The sequence below is a fragment of the Molossus molossus genome, unplaced genomic scaffold (genome assembly GCF_014108415.1).
Source record: "Molossus molossus isolate mMolMol1 unplaced genomic scaffold, mMolMol1.p scaffold_m16_p_8, whole genome shotgun sequence".
In the NCBI taxonomy this organism is placed as follows: Eukaryota; Metazoa; Chordata; class Mammalia; order Chiroptera; family Molossidae; genus Molossus; species Molossus molossus.
In genome coordinates, this window is record NW_023425402.1 from 94,162,158 (window position 1) to 94,185,453 (window position 23,296).

At 44.2% G+C, this 23,296-nt stretch overlaps 1 protein-coding gene across 3 annotated transcripts in view; it reads left to right on the forward strand.

The window, feature by feature from the left end:
• The window catches only part of PHACTR2 (phosphatase and actin regulator 2), a 104,513-nt gene that overhangs the window by 54,012 nt on the left and 27,205 nt on the right, over positions 1 to 23,296 (forward strand). For 2 of the 3 annotated variants that reach the window (XM_036249048.1, XM_036249047.1), the window contains exons 3-5: positions 3,122 to 3,202; positions 7,717 to 7,875; positions 17,529 to 18,060. In XM_036249048.1, the coding sequence (XP_036104941.1) occupies positions 3,122 to 3,202; positions 7,717 to 7,875; positions 17,529 to 18,060 (772 nt within the window). Of the gene's footprint in view, positions 1 to 3,121; positions 3,203 to 7,716; positions 7,876 to 13,578; positions 13,819 to 17,528; positions 18,061 to 23,296 lie in introns of all 3 variants that reach the window. The other variant, XM_036249049.1, reaches the window with a different exon arrangement.

The following is a 23,296-nucleotide window of genomic DNA, read 5'->3' on the forward strand; positions in this document are numbered from 1 at the left end:
AGTGCTTTGCGTGGCCCGTTGGACTAGAATGAACTCTCAGATTCATTCCGATGCAAAACCCTTCTGCGCCTATGAAAAGTGTTCCGTGAATGTGCTCTGCAAACATACAGACACTATACAAACAGGAGGCAAATATTTTAGAAGATGAAGAGAGCAATACTTGTTCTTCTGGGGGAGCGGTGGCTGGGACGGAGAGCCCTGACCGCATACCTTCCTCGCTCAGCGCCTGCAGTGTGTTCCCCTTGGCCCCAGCACAGCTCTCTGCTTTATGTGTTAAAAATGTGCTCAGCCCAAGACCAAACAAATAGCCGAAGGCATTTTCCTATCAGGGCCCGTTGGTAGGAGGCAGAGCCAAGGAACAAAGCTGTCGGTTTTGAGTCTTGGCAGGAAGCCAAGCTGCGGCTTCAAAGCTCCAGGATTTACAAGGAAGAAAGAGGAGGGATTTTTAGCTGAAGCGAAGTTAGAATTAAAGCAACAGAAAACTTAAAGCTAAAATTAAAGTGTGCCCTGGCAGCCATGATGGAAAGGCAGCATGTTCTGGGCCCTCCTGTGATGTTTCAGAGCGAGGATGAAAACTCTGCAAGGTGCTTACAGCAGAGATGACAGAATGGCCTTGATTGACAATACACGATCACACGGCGTTTGGGCTGGGTGAGTTGTCCTTGAGGGGTCATCGAGTCTCCTCGCTCGGTTCGCAGATGACGGGTCAGCAGCCCTGGGACTTGAAGACACTGCCCGGTGTCACACAGCCAGTGGTGGGAGTCTTGGTAGTCCTAGAATCCAGGACTCCTGAAAACCATTTGGTGTTTTCGGCCACTTTACAGAAGCGGCAAATGATGGAAGTTGTTTATGAAGAGCGAGGGGCAGGCAGCCCTAGTGATTGTATTCCGCATCGCACTGCACTTGGTTTCCCAGGGTTTGGCCCGATCCCCAGGCCCAGGTTGCCACCTGCATCCTCAGACTTAGCAGCACAGCTGGGGGCCTCGGTCCCCACCCCAGCAGTAGGAGTTGAGACCCAGCGGTAAAAGGCCTTCAGAGCCTGCCTCCCCTCAGGGCCCCAGGCAAGCATGAATTGGTGTGTATTACTCTCCAGTACTCTCTCTCTAAAATCAATAAACAAAATTTTTTTAAAAAAGAAAAGAAATCACCAGCATTTCAGTGAGCTGTTGTTACTTCCTTCAGGAAAGGAAGGTGGAGCTTGGGGGGGGGGGGTAACCTAAAGGGAGAGGGAACAGTTCTCTGTGTGCCTCCATTTGAACCAATAAGATGTTAATTATCTTTTTTTTTTCACTATTCCTTCATTCACTTATCCATGCATTTTCTTGTTGGATTACATTCTGATTCTACCCAGAAAAAGTCTGACAAAACCTAGAACAAAGAGTGTGTCTGCAGTCAACAGAATATAAATGAAGTCAGGTCCCCGATGAGGGGCAATGGGTTTCACCCATGAGTTGTGCTACGAAATCTGTGTTAAATATCAACTTTTACTCTGGCTTTTCTGGCAGCCAGGTTAAAAAAGAAATACGCAAATCCTAGTTATCAGAAAGGGGGAAAAATTCCAATTTCTTCAAGAGAGAACAAGTGCTGCTATTCTGGGGCTCCTGACGTTACTAAGCACTCGATGAGGACTTTCCGGTGCTTGGTACAAAGCTCCCAGCCCAAGAACACTCCCCGCTGTCCCATCTCTTCCGTGTCCTTGCTTCAGGCCACCTGGAGCACTGCTCCCACCCCCCGAAAAAACATGTTCTTAGTGTTAACATTGGCTCTGATTGCATGTGTCAGGGCAGGGCTTAGGCTAATGGGGCTTAGTTTGGGTCATGAAATTGTTGTCCAGGGTGTCTCTAGAATTTGCAGATTACAAGGACAAGAGTGGGAACCGTAGGGGTGAGGGGTCAGCATCTAGTCCTGCTGTGGCTGCCCAGTCTCCACCAATGCGCCTGTCCTTGCCACAGAGAGCCAGCCCTTCACCCCCTCTCTAGCCTTTTTTTTGCTACGTCAAGGCACTTTTTTGAACCGGGCACCTGGAGGGAAGAGAGTTCTGTGGAATACACTTGGGGGGATGTTGGCTTGAAGGATTAGTAGATGGCACGACCATGTATTAATTTTACACACCTTCTTGGCCCCTGGGAGTGGGGAGTGGAGTTTACGGGCAGATGCCGTGTGGGTTAGGAACTAAGACCATCCAGGGGCAAGGGGACACTGAAGGGGCTGGCGCTGAGTTCCTGGCTCCCTTCCGAGCTTGCAACCGGAACTTAGGTTCTTCCAGAAGAAGAAAGAAACAAAATTGAAATTTCCATCCTTTCACATGATCTGACTCCATCCTTCTAAGACGTGGGATGCGTCAGAGGATATAGGAACGCTCTAGACCAGTGGTTCTCAACCTTCCTAATGCCGTGACCCTTTAATACAGCTCCCCGTGTTGTATGTGGGCGTGTCTGCCTGTGGGCGGACCCGCCTGGAGCCTGGAGACAGACAGAGGAGCGGTGTCTTGGTTCCTAAGACCATCAGAAATATGTGTTTTCCAGTGGTCTTAGGTGACCCCTGTGAAAGGATCGTTCGACCCCCAAAGGGGTCACAACCCCGAGAACCGCTGCTCTAGACTTTGAGGATGGCAAGGGAAATGGTTACATAAATCTGATGTTGAACCTTTGTAATAGCTCTTGCGAGAGAGAAAACCCTGAAAAAGCAGCTTATCTTCTCTCTGAGTCACCTGACTATTTACTGAAAGTTTATTTGGTGTCGTTTTTCACTGTAAACATATATATTCTCTACATACATTGCATATTCCATAGAAACCTATGTTTTAGAATGCATCATTACTAAAGGAAGAAATATTTGAAAGTGAGCCGTAGTAGAGATGAAATAATCGGTCTGGATTCTTGGCCCATCACCATCGTTGGAGCGATCGGGTGCCGTGTCTGGGTCCCAGACCATGGGCCGTGGCCATTGCCTTTGTCCTAATTACACTGACTCCAATCGCATGTTTTGCTGGACAAGCGAGAAACACGGGGGCTCCAGTCCTCAAGTGAACAGAACGAATGTGTCGACTCTGCTTGGAATGTTGTTCATAGTTATTTTAAGCAATGCCTTGATTCTTACCTGTGCTTATTCTTTTTAAAAGTATTGGAAAGGAAGATATCCACGAGACAAAGTAGAGAGGAGCTGATAAGAAGGGGAGTTCTTAAGGAGTTGCCTGATCAAGGTGAGGAAATTAATCATACCTTTCAAATAACTTGATCCTTCGTTCTTTGGTCTTTCATTTTCTGTTGGAACTTGAGATGATCGTGGTCTTGGGCGATGACGCAGTGCGTGCCGCTCCCAGAGAATCTAAGGTCTTCTAGGAAAGAAATTCAGTGACCGTTTTGGTGAGTCCTACAAAGGTCCACCGTAGCTGGATATACAGCTAAGATACAAATGCTTAAACGACTGCTTCGCATCTCTGTTCTTGAGCTTCAGTCTTGCCACACAAGTTAACTCAATTGTTTGCATAAATGCTGAGTTTTAGCTTGGCTCATGACTGGTTTCCTAAGTCGAGCAGTAAAAGAAAAGAGATGATAAACACACCTCTCTTGTCCTTTATAAGGCACTCAAATGGACAATCAGTAAAGCATGAATGGGCAGATTCGATTAATTTGCTTTATCATTCTCTCAAATAGTTTTCCCAGTGTTTTCTCTTCTTTAGATCTATGTCTCTCACCTTTTCACTAACAGTTATTTCCAAGTTGTTTTTTCCTACCTCTATGTGTTTCCCTTTTCCCCCTCTGTCTTTCCAAGGAGGAAATCTTACTAAAAAAGACAAGGATTCGATGAAAGCGGAGACCCTCACAAGAAGGTTATTTCTCCAAGTAAATAGTACCGAGTAATTTTTATTGCTCCCACTACTATTGAAACAAAAGAACATTTTTGTTGCAACATTGTTGATTTACGTCCTGCCTTCCCCCACCCAACCCCCTGAACATTTACGGGGATAAATTATTATTATCATACTATTATGAGAACAAATAAAAAGCTATTAAATTGGAATTGAAGTAATAGTACGTTCCTTGCAAAGAACTGAACATCTTTGGCATTCACTATAAATCCAACTGACATGCTTTTTCCAACGTCTGAATAATCTGGTAGAGCTAGGAAATGCTTTACTATTTACTATTTTACTCCTTCTTCAAAGAAAACAGAGAAGTCTGAAGTGAATACTACTTTTTTTTTTTTTTTTTTTTTTGAGCCCTCACAATTTTAGGTATTTTACTTTGATTTCTGGCCTCTTACACTTTTTTCACTCCATCTTATGAATGAATTTTGTCTTCCCTAATTTTCTATTACTTTGAAGCCATTTACTTTCTGCTTGGGATTTTTAAAAGTAAAAAGTACACATCCCTATTCCCCCCCCCCCCCTTTAAGGTCAGCTTTCAGTATCAAACTGTCTCCTCTCTTATCTCTCTGGAGGGAGGAGAAAAGTTACAGATTCACTGACCACTGAATGATGTACCATCACCTCTGTTTACATATTTTAGAGAAGGGGAGAAAAAGGGTATGATTGAAACCGTTAATGAATATTAAAGATAGAGAATAAAGTCCCCTTTTTATCCAATTAAAAATTGTAGCTAGGAAAGAGTTTACTTTTTCTAAAAACAAGTGGCAATTATCAATCTAAAGAAATGCTTTGTATTACTTTGTTTTTATTCCTCCTAACGTGTTATATGATTTGCATGATGGATTATTATACTTTTCCTATACTTAAGTCCCCCCCAAAATCTGATCTCTTTGACCTTTTTGTTTAACTTTTACAGATTGAACATTAAAAGTTTTAAAACACGGAAGAACAAAACAGTTCTTAACCCAAACCTAATGTAATAGGTTTTAAAGTTTGGGAAGTCATAAATTACTGAATTTTTCTTTCCACCTTTTGCGTGATTCCTGTATACTAGGATAGAAATTACCTAATACTTGGACGTTCCCCGTGATGCCTATTGGAAACAGAGTCTTTCCCCTTTTTCTGCTAACAGCTGGATAAAATAGATTTCTGTCATTTTTTTTATAAACAAGTATCTTGAGAATTTCAGTCTGTTTGCAGCTCTAGCCAGAGACTGGGAGCTGCTGTGCTTGGTAACAACCTGCTCCCTTCTGCTGGTGAGGATTCGCTCTTTGCCTCGTCCCTCTTGAGCTCGCCTTGGGTCTTGACAGTGCTGGTCCGTCATGCGGTTTATTCACCGAGCCAGAGACACTGTAAATCTCTCCAGCTGAGTTTGACCTTGGCCTGTCCCACTCCTTCCCCTCCCTCTTAGCTTTTGTTACTATTCCTTTTTAATTATCTATTTTACACCAAGGTCTAACTTCAATCTAAAAAAGTTCAGCGATCGGTCTTCTCTCCTGAGAAGTTCACGGTCTAGTCCAAGCCCCGTCCTCACGCTTTGGTCTTTCCTTCCGTCTTTTCCCTTGGCTCTGACATGAGGGCACGTGGATGTTTCTGCCTGCCAGCCGGCCTCCTCCCCTCTTCTCTCCTGGGGTGCTTCCTAACCTTCTGAAGACTCGCTCACCTTGTCCAGACGTGATTTTCTCCTGGCCTCTGTTCCTACATGAACTGTCTCTCACGTACACTTATTGACCAGAGAGAGGCAACGCCCGCAACGCCTGCAGGCTCCTCACTTGACCACTTACTTCTGTGTGTGCTCTATTTTTAGCTCTCGGTGCACTTGAATGGCCAGCTCTTTCCTGGGTTTTCTCTGTCCTTTGGGTACAAAGGCTCCTCTGTGACTTGGCCTCTGACTGTAACTTGCCGACTAGCTCAGCATCTTCTTTTGCTAAACTTCTATTTTGCTTACATACATAATCTATATTGAGGATTTAACTTATTTTAATTCCAGAAGGATATACAAAACTAGAACACCTTCTCAGTCACACAGTAGTTGTTAGTACCTTCAGTTCTCTGTTTTAGTCTTAATTTCTGCATGTATCACAGACTTGTGGCTTTTTCTAGCTTTTTGAATAAGTACTGGCTTTATTTCATATCTCAAAGTAAGTATCCCTTCGCATTGTCAACTATCTCTATTATGTGATAAGTCAATTTCTTCTTGTAATAATAACTAAGAATCTATTGGTCTCTTTTTGGTTTGACATATACTCTTGAAAAATGTATTACTTTAATTTTATTGAAGTAGTTAAGATTTACTAGCAATGGTATAGCCTTCAATTATTGTCTGTTTTATTTTTATATATGAGTCAGATTAGAGGTGCTTGGAAGCTATGTGACTAAGCAACAACTGCTTTTGCATTTTGAACATGATATAATTTTATATGTAATTTCACTTCTTTTTGATTTTCACCTGAGTATATTTTTCTATTGCTCTTCAGAGAGAGTGGGAGGAAGGGAGAGAGAGGATTGAGAGAGAAAAAGAGAGAGAGAGAGAGAGAAACATCAATGTGAGAGATACACATTGATTGACTGCCTCCCACATGACCCTGAGCAAGGCTGGGGATTGACCTCACAACCGAGGTACGTGCCCTTGACCGGGAGTTGATCCTGTGACTCTTCAGTCCATAGGCTGATGCTCTAACTTCTGAGCCAAACTGGCCAGGGCTGTATTTTTACTTATTAAAATGTCATGCTTGTTTTTATCAATAAGGCCCATAGATTTATTGTGGAGCCAAAACCATTCACTCATTTTTAATGAAAATTTGGAAGATGGTCTCTATTTTATAATGGTCACAAAAAGAAGGTTAATCCAAATTGTGTAAATCAGGTGTAATTATGCAATTCTTCAAGTTTTCTAGGTAAGAACTTCAGTTCATTAATTTTTCCTTTACAATGGTAGTGAAACCTCTTACATTTTTCCGGGTATGAACAAGGGTTAACTTTTCCAAGCATTTTGGTTGCCGAATTAAGAGTTTCTGCAAAATCTCTTTCACGTTAGAAACTCCAGGGGTTAAAATTGGTTCTTTATCATTTAGGTGTCATGTTGGAAATATTATTTTCAGTTGTGATTTCTAAAAATTCTTCTGTAGTTACTTTTTTTCCACATTTCCCCCCCTAATGTTTTCAAATTATTATTAGACCAACTTAAAGACTCTTCGATTAGTTATATATAACAAGTTATGTGAGTTCATGTTAATATTTTCATAAATAAGAAAATGAAAATACAATTAGCCTTGCTACCATCATCCTTGAATGTAGAAGAATCACTATATTACTGCGTAAAGTTAACATCACGGAGGTGATTGTCTGGAGATGGTGGTGCTGGGAAAATGTCATATCCTCCCACTAATTGTTTGTATGTGTAATTACATTTCATGTTACTTGTGTATTTGTATTCACACTGTGTTTTTTTTGGTGCTTGTTAAAATGTTTATTCCATTTTTCAGGTTACACCTTTTAGGTTCAGTTTCTGAATGACAAAGAGACTCCTAGTGTTGACTTCAACTAAACCTAAGCACAAGAAGAAAGGGACTCTGCTGCCCGGGGATATTTTATAACCAGGATAATCATCCCTACTGCCTTGAAGTGGCACCTGGATGCCCCCTCTTTGGCTGCTTTCCCCCAACACTAAGGATTTTCTAGTTCTTTCATTTGAATGAATTATTTAGTAAAACATGGTGAAATAGTACAGGATGTATTTGGTTCCCAGGGCCTGAAACCTGAACCCTACAGCCCTAGTAACTGGAAAACTGGGTTTTAAGAAAGCCATCAGGTTAGACATCTAGGTGTTTCTTTCCCTATTTTAGATGGAGATGTAACAGTTAACTTTGAAAATTCAAACGGGCACATGATACCCATCGGAGAGGAATCTACCCGAGAGGAGACTGTAGTAAAATCTGAAGAAAGTAATGTCTCTGTAGCTGAAAAAGCGCCACCTGTGGAGGAAAAGGCAGAAGATAAGAAAGGTAAAACCAGGAGAAACCCCTTCTTTCCCTCCCCACAGCTCCATGTCGAGAACCGGGGCTTAGACTCCAGAGAGTGACCTCAGGACCAGTAGAGAGGAAATTTGCAGACACAAGAGGAGAACAATGATAACTAGTGAAGAGAAGTTGGATAATTGCCTCAAGAAGATGCATCCATTTCATAAGCACATCATTTAATTTTTTATGAAAGGGGGCTAATTACTGGGAAGAATTAGATGGGATGGCCTCTTCAGTCACTAGAGATGTCTGGGAATATTATCTTTTCCTCAGGGGCTTTTTCTCAGTATCTTCTTTGAAAACAAAAATGCCAGCAGTCAGAACACCTTTCTCTGCTGGTTAGAAGTGGCCCCTGTGAGCAGCTCAGCTCGGGGGAATGTCAAACTCCTTCTGCCCAGCGCTGACTCTCTAGCCGTAGGAGCTTGGCAGGTGCACCTGTGCACACCCCCAACACTGGAGGTTCTAGTCCAGGTTCTAGACATTTCAGAGATTCAGGAAGAGTCCCCAGAGATGCCTGGGGTTTGGGTTGCTGTACTGGCCATAGGCTCTGCCCAGTGATTTGTCTGTGCAATTGGAAATTTCAAAATATGCCATGTCCTGAAGGCTTCGTTCGAGACCTCACTTTCTGGAGTGACTCGATTATGGTAGGTTGCAAAGCTGCAAAATCCATGTCTATGAGGGACCCCTAGCACACTCACAAGTTCCTGTCAGGGGCGGGTCACCTCCATACCACTGCTGTGACAGGCAGGCACCTCCAAGCCTCACACGTATGCAAACTTGAACTAAAATGCCCACAAAGTAAGGCTTTGTTGGGTGGTTCTGGATGGTTCCACGCAGCATGAAAATGAACCCTCAGGAAATGGGCTAGTTCCTTTTCTATAATGTCTGCCTCTGAGTTGGTGAATGGCAAAAATTTGTCAAACCTAGTTTAGGTTCTGAAGGCATTTGGGGAACTCTTAGAATCTACTGGAAGCAAACTTCTTTCTGTTCTTGATCCAAGTCCTTCAAGGACACAGAGAACAAAAGAGAAACTTACACACAGTGTAACTCAAAATCATCTACTCTGGGAGTCCACGACCCCTATTGTTTGCATGTAAATTAGCCCTTAAAATTTTAGAAGCCTCTATGAATAATCGGTTAGAAGTGTATTATTTTGCTTTTTTCAATCTTAAGTACAGTATGGGGCTTTTATTGAGTCTTGTTTCATTGAAAGACTCTGGTTAAGCTTCTGAATACTGATTATGAGAAATTAACTAGTATTTTTCATGATACTCTTCCTGGGACATAAAGAGAAACAGACCTAAATAGATTTTAAGGGGTTCAGTTGAAAGTGTTAACGCAAGTAGTGATTTCTTTTATTTTTATTTTTTTTATTCCAATATTTTTATTTTTTTTATGTCCTGTTTCACCAAACTGTTCCATTTCAAACCCATCTGTGGTTGCCGGTGCACAGCCTTGGCTCACTGAAGAATCACCTCCTTCTAGGTGGCAGCACCATCTCCACTGTCGCCGGGGCCGTGTGGGGTGGCAGTCAGCGCACCGGCCACACTGCAGAGGAGTGCGTCCCTTATCAATCTAAGACAAAGTCGCTGACAGCTTTGGGTTCGTTAAACCAGCAGGCCTTGATGTTCTGAAAGGGGGTGGCAGGCCTCACAGGTCCATGGGTATTTGAAAGGTGTTTTTGTTTTCTTATTCTTTACTCAGAATTAGTACATTCAGTTCCTTTGGGTCAGATAAGGTCCAAGATAGCACTTTGCTTGGCTAGTTTGTCTATAAGGAGGTGAAATGCTGGCCATGCCGTCACACCACTCGTTGGACACGTCGCCTCCCTCTCCTGTGCGGCTGGCGCCCCCCGCAGAGCCCTCCGAGAGTGAGAGAAGGCATTCAGTACGGAAGCCACTTCTGGGGAGTACAGTGACTGCCACTCACAGCTCACGTGAAGATCCCATTTACTTTAATGTAATTTTATTTTATTTTATCCTCACCTGAGGACACTTTTCCATATTTTGTTTAGATAGAGTGGGAGGGAGAGAGAGAGAGAAACATCGACCTGAAAGGGACACATCGAGTGGCTGCCACCCGCACGACCCAACCAGGGCCGGGGACAAACCGCAGCCGAGGTACATGCCCTTAGTGGGAACCGAACCCGGGTCTCTCTGGACCGCAGGCTGATGATCTAACCGCTAAGCCAAACTGGCCAGGGCCCCATTTAATTTCAAAGACACCCCAAGATTCACTTTTACGTCTCCTCCTCCTTTGATCTCACTTCTCGTTTGAGCTCACTACTTTGCAAATCCACCATCCCCTGTCCTTAATTCACCCTTTATTTTGGGGTGCAGTGCTCCCTTTCCTTTTGCAAGAACATTATTTCATCTAGTAATTGGTGGTGTGTGTAAAACCACGTCCCGAGCCTTTAAAGTTCCAGGTGCTTGTAGCTCTGTGTAAGACAGTATGTCTGTGCTCTAGTATTCGAAACATCAGTGTCAAAGAAAACACAGATAGCAGGGGGCCCTCGCCCTGCTCCGCCGGCAGGTTTCGCTCAGACGCGGTGTCTCTGCGGCCCCAAGGCAGCCGGCGCTGGAGTTGGCACAGTGGTCGTGGGCCTCCTGTGCCCAACACTGGAGACGTTTCCCTTACGACCTGTAGGGTTCCTGGTCTCCCATTATTCCCTCAGCAGTGTCCTTAAACAGAAGAGGTAGAAAAACTGATCTTCAATCCACTAAGTATAACTTGAAGTTAAATATGAGAAATCTGAAGATTACTTGATGGTATTTCTGTTGAATTATCATAGAGGACGTTCTGTGAAGTAACAGATGATTGAATGCATTTGTGCCGACACAATAATGAAGGTCTGCCGTGGGTCAGGCCCCACTGGGGACCAGGAGGCGAGCGGTGAGTGAGAACCGGCCTTTGCCCGCCGGTGGCCACGGCCCTCTGCTCACAAGGAGCCCAGCCTGCGACACGAGGAGCAGAGCTCTCCGGAAGGCCTGCGAGCAGCGAGTCGGGGAGCTGCCCACGGGCGCCAGAACTGGTCCTTAGGGGAAGATATTTCTAAACTCAGATTTGAAGGGGACAAGAGGAGGTGTCAGGTGGAGGAGAGACATGGGGCAGAAGTGTATTCCAGGCAGGGCTGAGACTTTTCTGAGTGTTGAACTGAACCTTCCACGTGGTGGAAGGAGCCACGTGTGGACGTAAACAGCTCTCCTCTGACTGTTGTGTGAAACAGTGTCCTTGTCAAGCCCACGGGACAGGCAGCCCTCTATGGATTAACCTCCTCTGGAAAAGATAATACTTACAGACGCCATCAGTTTAATCATGTCTTCCCATCATATGGCAATAATACAAAATATAACTTGACTGAATTCATGATCTCCCGGATAAAAGGAAGAGTTTGTTTTCTACTAATGTGTGTTGTTAATAACTATCTGCCAATCAGTCACGTTCATTGAATAGATACAATATTTAAAGCATTATACTTGATGGGATATAAAATTTTAGACAAAAGGCATGTATAGTTGAGTCACAAGAGCATGCTGTTTGTGTGTGCACACCCCCCCCTCGGAAATAGTCACGGAGTAAACATAGACAGTGGCCATGTGCCAAACACACGCCTGTAATTGGTGGGGTTGGCGGAGAAAGGAGTGGGCTGTGCTTCTCCGAGAGCTGGCGAGGGCATGCCTTGTGTCCACTTTCAGCCCAGGAGGGATTGTCATTCCCAAACGTCATGGACTGAGCCACTTCCTCCTTCCCAGACGCAGACGCTGGATTTTAAAAATATATACATTTTATTCATTTTAGAGAGAGAGAGGAAGGGAGAGAGAGAAAGAGAGAAACACCAATCAGTTGCCTTCCGCATGTACCCCGACCGGAGACAGAACCCACAACCCAGGCATGTGCCCCGACTGGGAATCAAACCGGCGACCTTTCGGTGCACAGGACGAGGATCAAGCAACTGAGCCGTTACGGCTGGGCAGAAGCTGGATTCTTTGGGGTATAACTTTAGAATTTAAAGCCTTGGGCAGAAAGAAAAACGATCCCTCAGGGAGCTGCCGTGAAGGCAGAGGACAAGACTGTGAGGGCTGGTGGAGAATAAAGAGAGCAAGTGTTACCGTCAGTGTGACTGGCTCTCACCAGACAATCCATTGGCTTGATTTCCATGCACGGTATTATGCTAGGGGCTAATCTTCTAAAGAATAGGGAAGTGTTTAAAGAGTAGGCTTCTCCCCAACGGCAAAAGACTGGCAAGTCGATGTCTGTGTATGTGTTTTATGTGAAAATATTCTGGGTGTGCATTAACCAACTGACTTCTGTGATTACGTGGCCTCCTGGTTCCAACCAGGTAGGTCAGGAGAGTCACTGCTCAGCTGGGGAGATGTTTTGCATGAAGGGAAAGGCAAACACACTGTAGCCTCTGATCAATGTTGAATCAGTAGCTGCAGTGAAGTTCAGATGCAGGAGAAGTCAACTGGGCTACCGTGGCCGAGGTGGGTTTCACGGCTGAGAGGGGATACAGAAGAGTTGTACTGATTACCTACCGTCACTTGAGTCATTTCTATGGAGGTTAGATATGTGGGTTGATGGGATGTAGACAAAGGGGGAGGGGGTGAAGTCCTCACTTCACACAGACTAGGATAAGAGATGAAACAAAGGAAATAAAGTGTGATGCATTCTAATTTTAAAACCTTTCTCAGTCATTCAATAATGAGAGGATATATCCAGTGAAGGCTCATTCTTGTCTTAACACTGTCATGTTTTTTTTTTTTTTATTGTGCTCCATTTATAAAGAAATGCTGCTTAGCTCTTCGGACCAGAACTGTATTTTAATTTCAATCGGCCACTATTAGAAAAAATACGAATGTGTCCATAAGAATGGACATTTGGTATTTCCAGTTTCAGTAATGAGAGAAAAATACCATTCCTCATTCAGTTAGGCAAAACCTTGTTTGAGTTACATATCCTTCGATATGAATTTTTAAAAATAGATGTTAACCTTTATCATTTTAAAATTGTTGGTTGTGTTTACATCACAAAAGAAGTTTGATACTTTTTGGATTCTGACCCGAAGCTGTGGCCCGTTAGGAAAGGCCAGAGGACTGTACCCAGAGAGCCAGGGAAAGCTTGAATCGTAGAAAACAGTCCATTTTTCGGTGTGTTGTGTTCCTGTAAAGGGTTCTACAGAGGCTCCCTTAGCTTAGAAAGTGATCAGTTTGGGGCCACAATGAGACAGAGCACAAGTTCCTTCCTAATTGGCAGGCATGAGTTCTCCTCTGTGGAGGGGACCTCTGTGGAGGGGACGAAGGTAACTGAGTCCAATCATCACCATGCGGTCAGCCTCACCCTGTGGCTGAGTGTGTAATGCGCTGACCGGTCACTCTTGGGAGCCCTTCAGTTTTGTGACATTCGGTGTAGCAAGCAAGCTCACATCGTCACCCAGCAACCACCGACTCAAGGCTGGTGTCGGCCCCTGCCGGTGGGCATTGACAGTCAGCCTCAACATCACTTCATCAGCGTAACTTGGGCAACCCTGTGTTATCACAGGAGTGATTAGTGGGCCCAGACCGAACACCCCCTGGTTCCCAAGGGCTGAGCAGCTGCATGTTCGTATCACTGTCACCGTATGTCTCGCTCCTTCTACTTACATGGTGTGTGTCTGTATCAGTCTGCTTCTGTTCACTTTCTCATTTGTAGAGAATACTGAAAACCACTCTGAAACACCAGCAGCTCCTGCTCCACCTCCTTCAACTCTTCCTAAGCCTAAATCCAAACCTAGGCCCCCCAAAACACCTGTGCCTCCAAAAGGGGCTGCTGCTGGGGCCAGCCCCAAGGGTGACGAAGTGCCTCCTATTAAAAAATATTCCAAGACATCCGGTAAGCAGGCCCCCACCCCTCCACCCAAGCCAACAAGCCGAAACACGACCCGAGAGGCTGGTGAGTATGCCCCCGTGGGATTGAGTCTAGGGTACTCGGCTCTGGGGTGGGGTTAATTATTTCTAGGCATGATGGCCTTTTGAGGTGTGGTGTCTTAGGATGTAACACCAGTGGGTTCAGCTTTGACACAGAGAATGCCCAGGAGATTCCTTTGTTGTATCTCTAGCAAAAGAAAGTCAACCAGTTGATTAGTTGACCTCATTAGTTGAGGGGTGAATAGACCTCTTTCATCCTGAGTAGCCACTCTGTGCGTGAGTAAGGAAACGGAGCAGTCTGCCGGGTGCATGGCAGTGATCTGATAGGACACTTGGACATCAACTGGCTTCTGCCTGTTTGAGTTTATGGGTGGATTTTTGGCTTGGGTTTTATTTCAACATGTCTGAAGCTTGCACATAAGAAGATGAGACTTGCACCTTTGACATGTTTGCAGTGTTGTCATGTCTTAATGTTGTCCACATGTCTCGTCATTTCTCTATTCACAAAGGACAAAGGTTGGTTCAGCCCACCACTCTCTATTGAGTCGTTACTGTTTCAACAGAGTTGAAAGTTACATGCTCAGTGGTCCCCCTGCCCCAGACAAAAGACTGCAATTTGTTAGAAGGGAAGCATCCCAGTGGTGTGGTTACAAGTCACTGTTGCAAATCACCAGGTAATGTTTTGGTAACCTACAAAATCTGCAAGTAATGTGTATCCAGCTGTCCTTTCAAATCAGATATGCTTAACCCAAGGGAGCTCCCATCGTCTAGTGGGGTGGGATGAGAAGACGACCATGCCATCCAGCTTTTAAAAGACATTGACCAGAGTGCACGTGCTGGGTAGCTTTGCCCCATGAACACGTGCCTGAAAGTCCTCCTGTGTTACAGCCAACCTTCTTATCCCTGAAATCAGCAGCACCCTTCTCGCCACTGGCTACCTGGATTTGCCTGGGATTGGTCTTTTCCCTTTGTAATTCAGACCCAAAATGCTCCCATGTAGGGAATGGCATAGTTGACAGTATGACAGACCACTGAATGTAGATAGAAGTCTCTCTCCCTGCATCCATCTTTTCTGCCTTTGACCTGGAGTGTCTGGGTCTCCACTAAGAAGGGCTAAAGTGAAATGTCTCAGAATGCCGTGCCAGCAGCGGGCTCAGGCCACCTCCTCAGGGACCAGCTGCCCGCCCACACATGCCAGCGTCTGTTCTTGCTGGTGTCTGTTTTCCCCAGACTGCCTAGCACACCCGAGGATCCATGCTTGACGTGGTCCACTGCTTAAAGAAAAGCCCCAGACGGTCACTCTGTCCTTGGGGATGGGGACCCCGCCTTGCACAGACCTTCCCTCCTCCTCATGGCCACATACAGCGGTTGGCTATGGGCGTGGCTTGGACTCTCCTCCTTCTCTCAGAAGAAAGCTGATTAATGCCAGGGTAGGGGGGAGCTTCCGTTAAAGATGTTTGCGTTATTTCCAGATATTTTACTTTAAGATATATTTACAGACTCGTGTTCCTAAGAGAATAGTACAGTCACGTTACCCATTGTATTCGAAGAGGCACAGCTAGTCCACAGTGTATATAAGAACGTTGCTATTCACGGGCCAGCACAGAGACACAGGTTGCACTGAAGGATACTGACAGCCCCATTGTGGGAGGATCCTTTTATCAAATATTGGTAACACTCCATCAGAAGCCAGCTGATATTCCGTTTGTAACCATTTAGAACTTTCTCCAAGGTAACATTTCATTGGAATAATGTTGACCTTTTGGAAAGTTACTGCAATTGCTGCTCTTGATTTTCAGTCCAATGTTTTAAGTTCTTAAAAAGCTACCAGTTAAGGTTCTTCATTAGCATACTTAATTAGTCCGCACCTCCGGATGACCAGATATCTGTTTGGCACAAGCAGCTGCTTGGCCAGTGAAATAAGGCAAAATCTTCTGTTTTTTATTCTTTCTTGAACAGTGTCGTGCACTGTGTGAACAACAAAAGTAGTGAACTGAGGAGAGGTGGCATTTCTTTTTCAGTCATGCTCTTAGCTCAGGGTGACTTAAGCAACATGATTGATTTCAGCAAAGTCCTGTCATTTTAGAAGAAAAACTATAATATGGCTTGGGTCTGCTCTGCAGGCACTGAAAAAAAATGTATTTTTTCTTAAACCAGGCTAAAGTTAACTTTGCTGTTATAAAAGAAAGGATTTTCTTTTTAAAAAAATTATTAGCATTGATAATATGGAAACTATTATGTTCACCTTACTTAAGAAAATAACTGAACATGTTTGGACATGAAATTCTTAGCACCTTTGTCATGCAAAATAAATTGGGAATGGACTTAGATTGTAAGAGTATGCTTAAAATGCTTGTCTTATGAGCAAGTGAAGATTGTTAACTTCAAAAACGTAGTGTTCACCATGGTTGGCCGGCTGCAGGCAACATGTTCGGTGAACTAGAGTCTCTAAAGAGAAAACTAACTATGAAAAAAACCAGCATTGACAGGCCCAGACTTGGAGGAGGGGACTCTAGCGGGTGTGTATATCTAAACTAATAAAGCCCCAAGCCATAGAGACTTCTTTTAAGCCTGGATCTCGTCACCGAGTGAGACTGGCTTCTTGTAGTCTATCAGAGTTGAAGTCTCCATCTCCTTGTCTATCCCTTTATTTGTTCTTCGTCTCGTGACCCTCCCAGTTGACCAGAGGTAAGTTACAATAACATCTGTACGCAGTGCAGGTTTACCTCACGTTACTAACCAGATATCTTCGGGTAGCTCTGTGGGAGACAGTTTAACGTTGAAGCCCTCATGAAAAAGAAGGAACGTACAACATTATAACAGAAAAGGCAATGAGGAGGAATTTATAGCTCATAAAGGCCATGCAACAAAGTGTGTTCTCATAGGAGTTTAAAAGTGTTTCCTAAGATGATACAAAGAAAAGGAGAGCGAACCTCCCCCCCCCCCCCCCCCCGGAAATGGTTTGGTAAAAGCCCTGCCCAGAAAGGCACACACACCACTGATGGAGCCCTTCGGGCAATCAGGCAGTTGTCAGATTATCCAAGAATGATGGTCTTTTCCTGCAAATTATTCAGATAGTACCCACTTAGACTTTTTTTTAAAATAGAAAATAATGTTTTCTGCCTTTCGATGTTTTGCAGGGGATGGGTGCTGTCCCATCACCGGGCCGATGGAGGCATGGGCCAGCCTGCAGGCTTCTCTCTGAGGCCGTGCCGAGAGCTGGTTTAGTTCACTCTCTTAGCAGTAAGATGAGAACATTTGCTTTGGGCCCAGAAAGGAGCCGGTGGTATAGACCCCAGCCTCTTCTGAATGCGGGCCATTCATTCCCAGGAAGATTTGTCATGAGCTCGACCCTGTGCTATCCCCAGACAATGCCAGTGTCTGACCTTCACACACAATAATGTCCCTACTTCAGAGCCAGCAGGATCTTTTCAGGTGACCCACAGGACAAGGAGCTGAGGATTTCCCTTTGGCTGGCCCAGGTAGAGACTAGACGAGGGAGGAGACAGGGGACTCTTGTCCCTTTGGGTTTTGCCTCGAGCATCACCTGCTCCCTCCTTGATTGGAGGCAGGGAGGGGAAGAAAAATAAGACCGTCATCATTATTAGCCTATTTTCTTTTAGTCATTTATTCCACACATTGTAAAATTTTAAGGGGAACGTTGTTGTTGACAATTGCAACTTGGTTAGTTTCTTTTGAAAGTGTTGTCTTTAATGCAAAGTCTCTCTGTTTTAGCCGGTTCCTCTCATTCAAAAAAAACAACTGGCTCCAAAGCATCAGCTTCACCATCTACTCCCTCCACCTCATCTTGTCTCAGAACTTCAAAGGAGACCGTTGCTAGCAAGACGGGGACAGTGGGAGTTGCAAAGGGCAAGAAAAAAACTGGCAAGCGGCCCACGGCTCGGCCATCCCCAGATGCCACCACTGCTGGTACGTCCGACCTTAAAGGAGAGCCTCCGGAGACCAAGGTGGAGAGTGTCAAAGCGGAGCAGACCGGCCCTGGGACGGAGGAGCCCAGCACAGGCAAAGCCAAGTCTGCAGTCCCTCTGCCCCCTGGGGCCCCGCCGCCCGCGCCCCCCGCCCCTCCCCTCGTGGAGGAGCAGTGCCTGTTCGCCTCAGACACTCCTGTCGTCCTGGTCAGCGATGGGGACGACCTGCCCGTCCCTGCCTTAGACCCAAGTCAGCTTCTCTGGACTGAAGCGCCGGCGAACGGAAGCCCCGTCCACTCAGGCACTGGCTTAAGTGTTAGCAGAGAAAATGCAAAATGGTGAGTCGGGGCCCAAGCCCCCTGTTTCCTCTGCGTTCCCTGTGAAGCTGGTTACTAAGGATCACTAACCCATTCTGTTGGAAAGCAAGGAGCCTACTCTGTTTCTTCTGTCATCTAATCTAGTGATTGTCAGATGGGCACACGTCATCCAACCATTGTTGTTTCCCAGCCCTGGCCCAGGAATGCCACCGGCCGCTGGAGAGAGGGACCTGGGTCCCAGGGACAGGTGGCACTGAGAGCTGGGCCTCCACCCTCAGCGGCCCCTTCCTGTCCCTCAACAGCTCCCTTCTCTGTCTTTGCAGTGCTTATTTTAAATCTTTACCACTCGCCCTGTTTGCTCCTCCACTCCAGCCTGCCTTCATTTCAATGAGTTATTTAGTCTTCTCCTTCTCCAGGAAAATAAAATCCATCAGGAGAGAACTCCGTCAAATTCCAACTCCTTTCCCTCCAACTTCAGAGTGGCTCCATTTCTTGCCTCCTTAATTCCCCACCCAACTAAACGCTCTCTCCTCCTTGGAGCCTTCGATGCTCATGCAGACAGAGTGGTTATGCGTCGACCCTCCTCTGACAGCCTTTCTCCTCCCCGGGGGACAGAATTAACCAGCCTGTCTTGTTTACCTCCATAGCGCCAGCAGCCAGCAGCGAAGCTGGGATACCGCAGGCATGCTGTCACCTGCTTGCCCCAGCTGCAGACTGGAATTCATCCTACGGTCCTCATTCTCCTGTGTTCGCTGTGTCTAGTTACCCAGAGAGTCCTATAAATTTTCTGCTTACAGGCGAATAAGCCATGTTGCCGTCCTGCCCCCAGGTGGGAGGCTGGGCTGACCGAGTATCGTAGATGCCATAACCAGTTCTGTCTAGCTAAAGTGTAGACCCCTTAACCCAGCCTGTCTTCAACTGTTTTAAGAATAAAACCAAATTCACTCTTGAAATCATTTGATTTAATATTTCCTCTTTCACAAAAAGAAATTCTTAGTGGTGTTAAAAAAAAATGTAGTACATTGATTTAAGTTGATTTGGATAAAATGTTAACTTTAATTATTCAATTACTGATCATAATACCCTTCATTTACTGAATACATATTTGATGCCAGGAATGGTCACTAATTCACATAAGTCTTCCCTGAAATAGTTGCAGTATTTCTGTTGAATAGGTGGGAAAACCGACCCTGGGGAAGTAGCATAGTTTCCCGAGATTGCCTGGAGTGCGTGGCAGAGCGGAATGCGGACCCTGAGGTGCCCAGCAGATTCCATGCCCTGAGGACTTTTATACATTTCCAGGCTCGTCGCTTCCGCTTCTTCTGCTGTGCTTTTATGTGTGTTCATCTCTTGTTTTTGTTTGGGGCGTGTTTGTTTTTATGATTTTGAGCTCCAACATCCAGAAGAAAGCCAAGGAATGATAAGTAAATGTTAACTTGCAAATTACTTTATTTGTTCAATGTGTTGGTAAATGCTATGGGAAAAGAAGATGTTGAAATGAATGGTTACAGTATCCCTAATACTTCCAGCACTTAGCAAATGTCTTTATTTATGGTGAATGTTTTCCAGCGTTGCAGTCAGTTCCAACCTTGACACCTAAACAGCCGTTCTTTCAGCCTATATTTTTGCTTGCCTTCTGTGTGCTGGGCAGCGTACCAAGCACCAAGGATACAAAAGTGAGCAAGACATTATAGCTAATATGATTTCTTACCAAAATAAGATCCAGCATGTCCAGGAAGGATACATGTTTAAGATAGGCCTGTATTTGGGGAAAGAGATTGAGTGTATGGGTTTATTTCTCAGTATACTAAAAAATAAGGTACAAGATGTAACATGATTCCTTAAGTGGTCTTAAGGACTGAGAGAGCCCATACAAAGGTGACCTGACTGTCCAGTCCACTTCCACAGGTATTTTGGGAGGATACCGGGTTGCCTTAGACGCCGTGCTGCGTGCTGGGGACCGAGTGTCAGCATTCAGCCCAAGTGTTTGCAGGACTGTCAGACAAAAGAGCCAGGCATCTGTTCTCCATTTCCACTGGGACTGTGATCAGAGAGAGCGAGCTTAGGACATAATTAGACCTCGAGGTTTTTATAATAGATTTTCCTGTCACTCAGGGTAACTATCATGCTTTCCCAGAAGAGGGCATAGAGATTTTCTTCTATGTATATTCTTCAAAATAAAAAAGTTAAATTACAGTTCATCCCACAGGGATGGTTAGCGTTTGCTCTTGAGTTAATGAGCCTGGAATAAGTAGTCTCTCAAATTTCCTTCCAGATTCTTTCTTCTGTTTTTCAGCGGATATCTGAATTAGAATTTCTGGCTCTTAGTCACTTGCTTTACTTAGAATTCTCCCCCGGTTATGTTTAGTCAACGCATGTGTGAAAATCTTGTCATCTTATGAAGAGGCTTCTGTTTGGAATACAAATATCAGAACTTTAAGGAAGGCAAGTGGCCATGTGTAAAAATACCTGCCTCTGTTCACACATTACAAGGTGGTAACTATTGGGTAGATTTCTGCTCCTTGGCTGCTTCCTCAGTACCGTGTACGTCGGGTGTAACTGAAGGCAGAAGCTAATAAGCCATCTGGAGCACATATTCTAAAGGGACTTGAATCTGTCCGGCCCTTTTCCACAAACACTGGTGGAGGGCACAACACTGGCCAGTGTGCCCAGGATCCTTTGAGGCGCATAAGAGCCAATCATGAGTTGATTGCTATAACTCTGGAGTATAATATTTAACATTAAATATAACCCATGATGCAATATTAAGGTAACTTATAATGTCAAGTATAAATGAAAATATAGCAAGATATTTGATAGACTAAGAGACTGAAGTCTGGGTTCTAGAACGGACTTGCTTCTGTGGTTGGGCAGCTCCCTCATGGCCTTCCTGGGCGCCATGCCCTGTAAATTACCCTCCCTCCTTCTGCTGCAGGACAGTAGTGAGGTGTACCTATGTGCAGAGGTCTTCGGAAACTATAAAACATTATAAAATACAAATGAGGCTAAAATAATCATCTGTAGCATAATAAATTAGTGAACTGTGACATGAATACTAGGGCTTAACCCTGAAGTGTGTTTTTCATTCTGCTCTTCAGAATGTTATTAGTTGGCACATCTTTTAAACGGGCTGTGGTCACCCACAGTGGCAAACAGGAACGGCCCCCAGTGGCCATTGACTAGAAATCCAGACTTGAAAAGTTTTCCCTTCAAATAGACCTCTCATTTCAAGTGAGAGTTCACACTGTGGAAGCAGTATGGTGGTGCCTGAAAAATTAGACACAAAATCACCGTGTGATCCTGTAATTCTGCTTCTGTGTATATTGCCAACAATTTGAAAGCAGGTACGCAAACAGGTATTTGTACAAGGATGTTCATAGCAGCGTTATTCACAATAACTAAAAGGTAGCGACAACCCAAATATCTGTCAACTGATGAATGGAGAAACAAAATGTGGCAAATACGTACAGTGGAATATTATTCAACCTTTAAAAGGAAGGAAATTTTGACACGTGCTCCAACGTGGATGAACCTTGAAGACATACTAAATGAAAAAGATCAGACACCTAAGGGCAAATGTATAATTTCAATCATTCAAAGCACTAGAATAGTAAAATTCATAAAGACAAAGTAGAATGGTAGTAGCTGCCAGGGGTTACGAGGGCAAAAACAGTAAGTTATCATTTAAAGGGACAGAGTTTCAGTTTGGGAAGATGAAAAGTTCCAGAATCCAAGGGTGATGTTTTTACAACAATGTGAATATATGTAATGCAACTGAACTGTGCACTTAAGCATGGTTCAAATGTTAAATTTCATGCCGTGTCTATTTTGCACAATAAGAAATGACATTTTCTATCTCCCCCTTTGAAAACAAGTATTCTGGCTGTTGGATGTTTCTATTACGTGAAAAATAGAGACTTTTGAAAGCACTTGGGCTTGTAACCACAAAGAATCGTCAGTCTCTCAAATTTTGACAGAACGTTACCTGTTTTTATTATACAAAGAACTGCTTTTGGCTTTTTTTAGTTAGTGAGAATGGCAGGCACATGTTTGCCACTACACAGTCTTTCAGAAGTGTGACATCCAAATTTGGATTCTTCTGTTACAATCAGAAAGCAATTCGAGGATCTTCTTTATCTTAAAATGAAGATTGCATTGTTTTCTATATAATATTTTTATGTAAAGTATATATGTGCATGCTAGTCTATGAAAATTGGAAATCTTTCTATAGTAACTGTATATTTTATTTTTTAATTACAGTTGACATTCAATATTATATTTGTTTCAGGTGTTCAGCGCAGTGGTTACACAATCACATACTTTACAAAGTGGTTCCCCAATATTTCAAGTATCCATCTGACACCATACATAGTTATTACAATATAATTGACTATTTCCTGTGCTGTAACTTACATCCCCATGAGTATCTGTAATTACCAATTTGTACTTCTTAATCTCTTACCTTTTTCACTCAGCTCCCCCGCCCCCGGCAACCTTCAATTTGTTCTCTGTTCCTATGTGTCTATTTCTGTTTTTTCATTTATTTTGTGTGTGTGTGTGTGTTTTAATGCTACGTATAAGTGAAATCATATGGTTTTTGTCTTTCTCTGACTGACTTATTTCACTTAGCACAATAGCCTCTAGGTCCATCCACATTGCAAATAGTAAGATTTCATTCTTTTTTATGGCCAAACAATATGCCATTGTACATATGTACTTTAAACTAGAAACTCTTCCCAAGCTCAATAATAGAAAATGATTGCATTTTTGCACGTAAACTTCTTCTAAAAAGTCCATTTGACTTCCACACTTTCCACCTCATGTTCTTAATGTAGTCCTATGACAGGAGAGTTTACAAATGGAGAAGCTAAACACAGAGAAGGTTGTTATTACTGTTGACTCACTGCTGTGATGATAATAGGATTCATACATCAATTAAAGAAGACGTACTTTTCCATGTCACTACATTTCCAGGTGTTGGGCTGCAAAACAATGAGTCCTAGTTGTCCAGGAACTTTCGGGGTTGGAAAGGCTAGTAAATAGCATTCGAGGAGCAGTATGCCGAGCGCTCCAATGGGGTTGTCTTCAGATCCCCACGGAAGGAGGGACAAAGGCAAGGAGCTAGTCTGAAGGACAGTGACAGAGCCAAGGCTTCACTGAGACTGGAGGGTAAGCAGGAGTTAGAGGTCAAAGAAGCAGCACAGACTCACTCGGGTATTCAGGAGCTTCTAGCCTGCTGTTCCTTCCGCTGAACCCC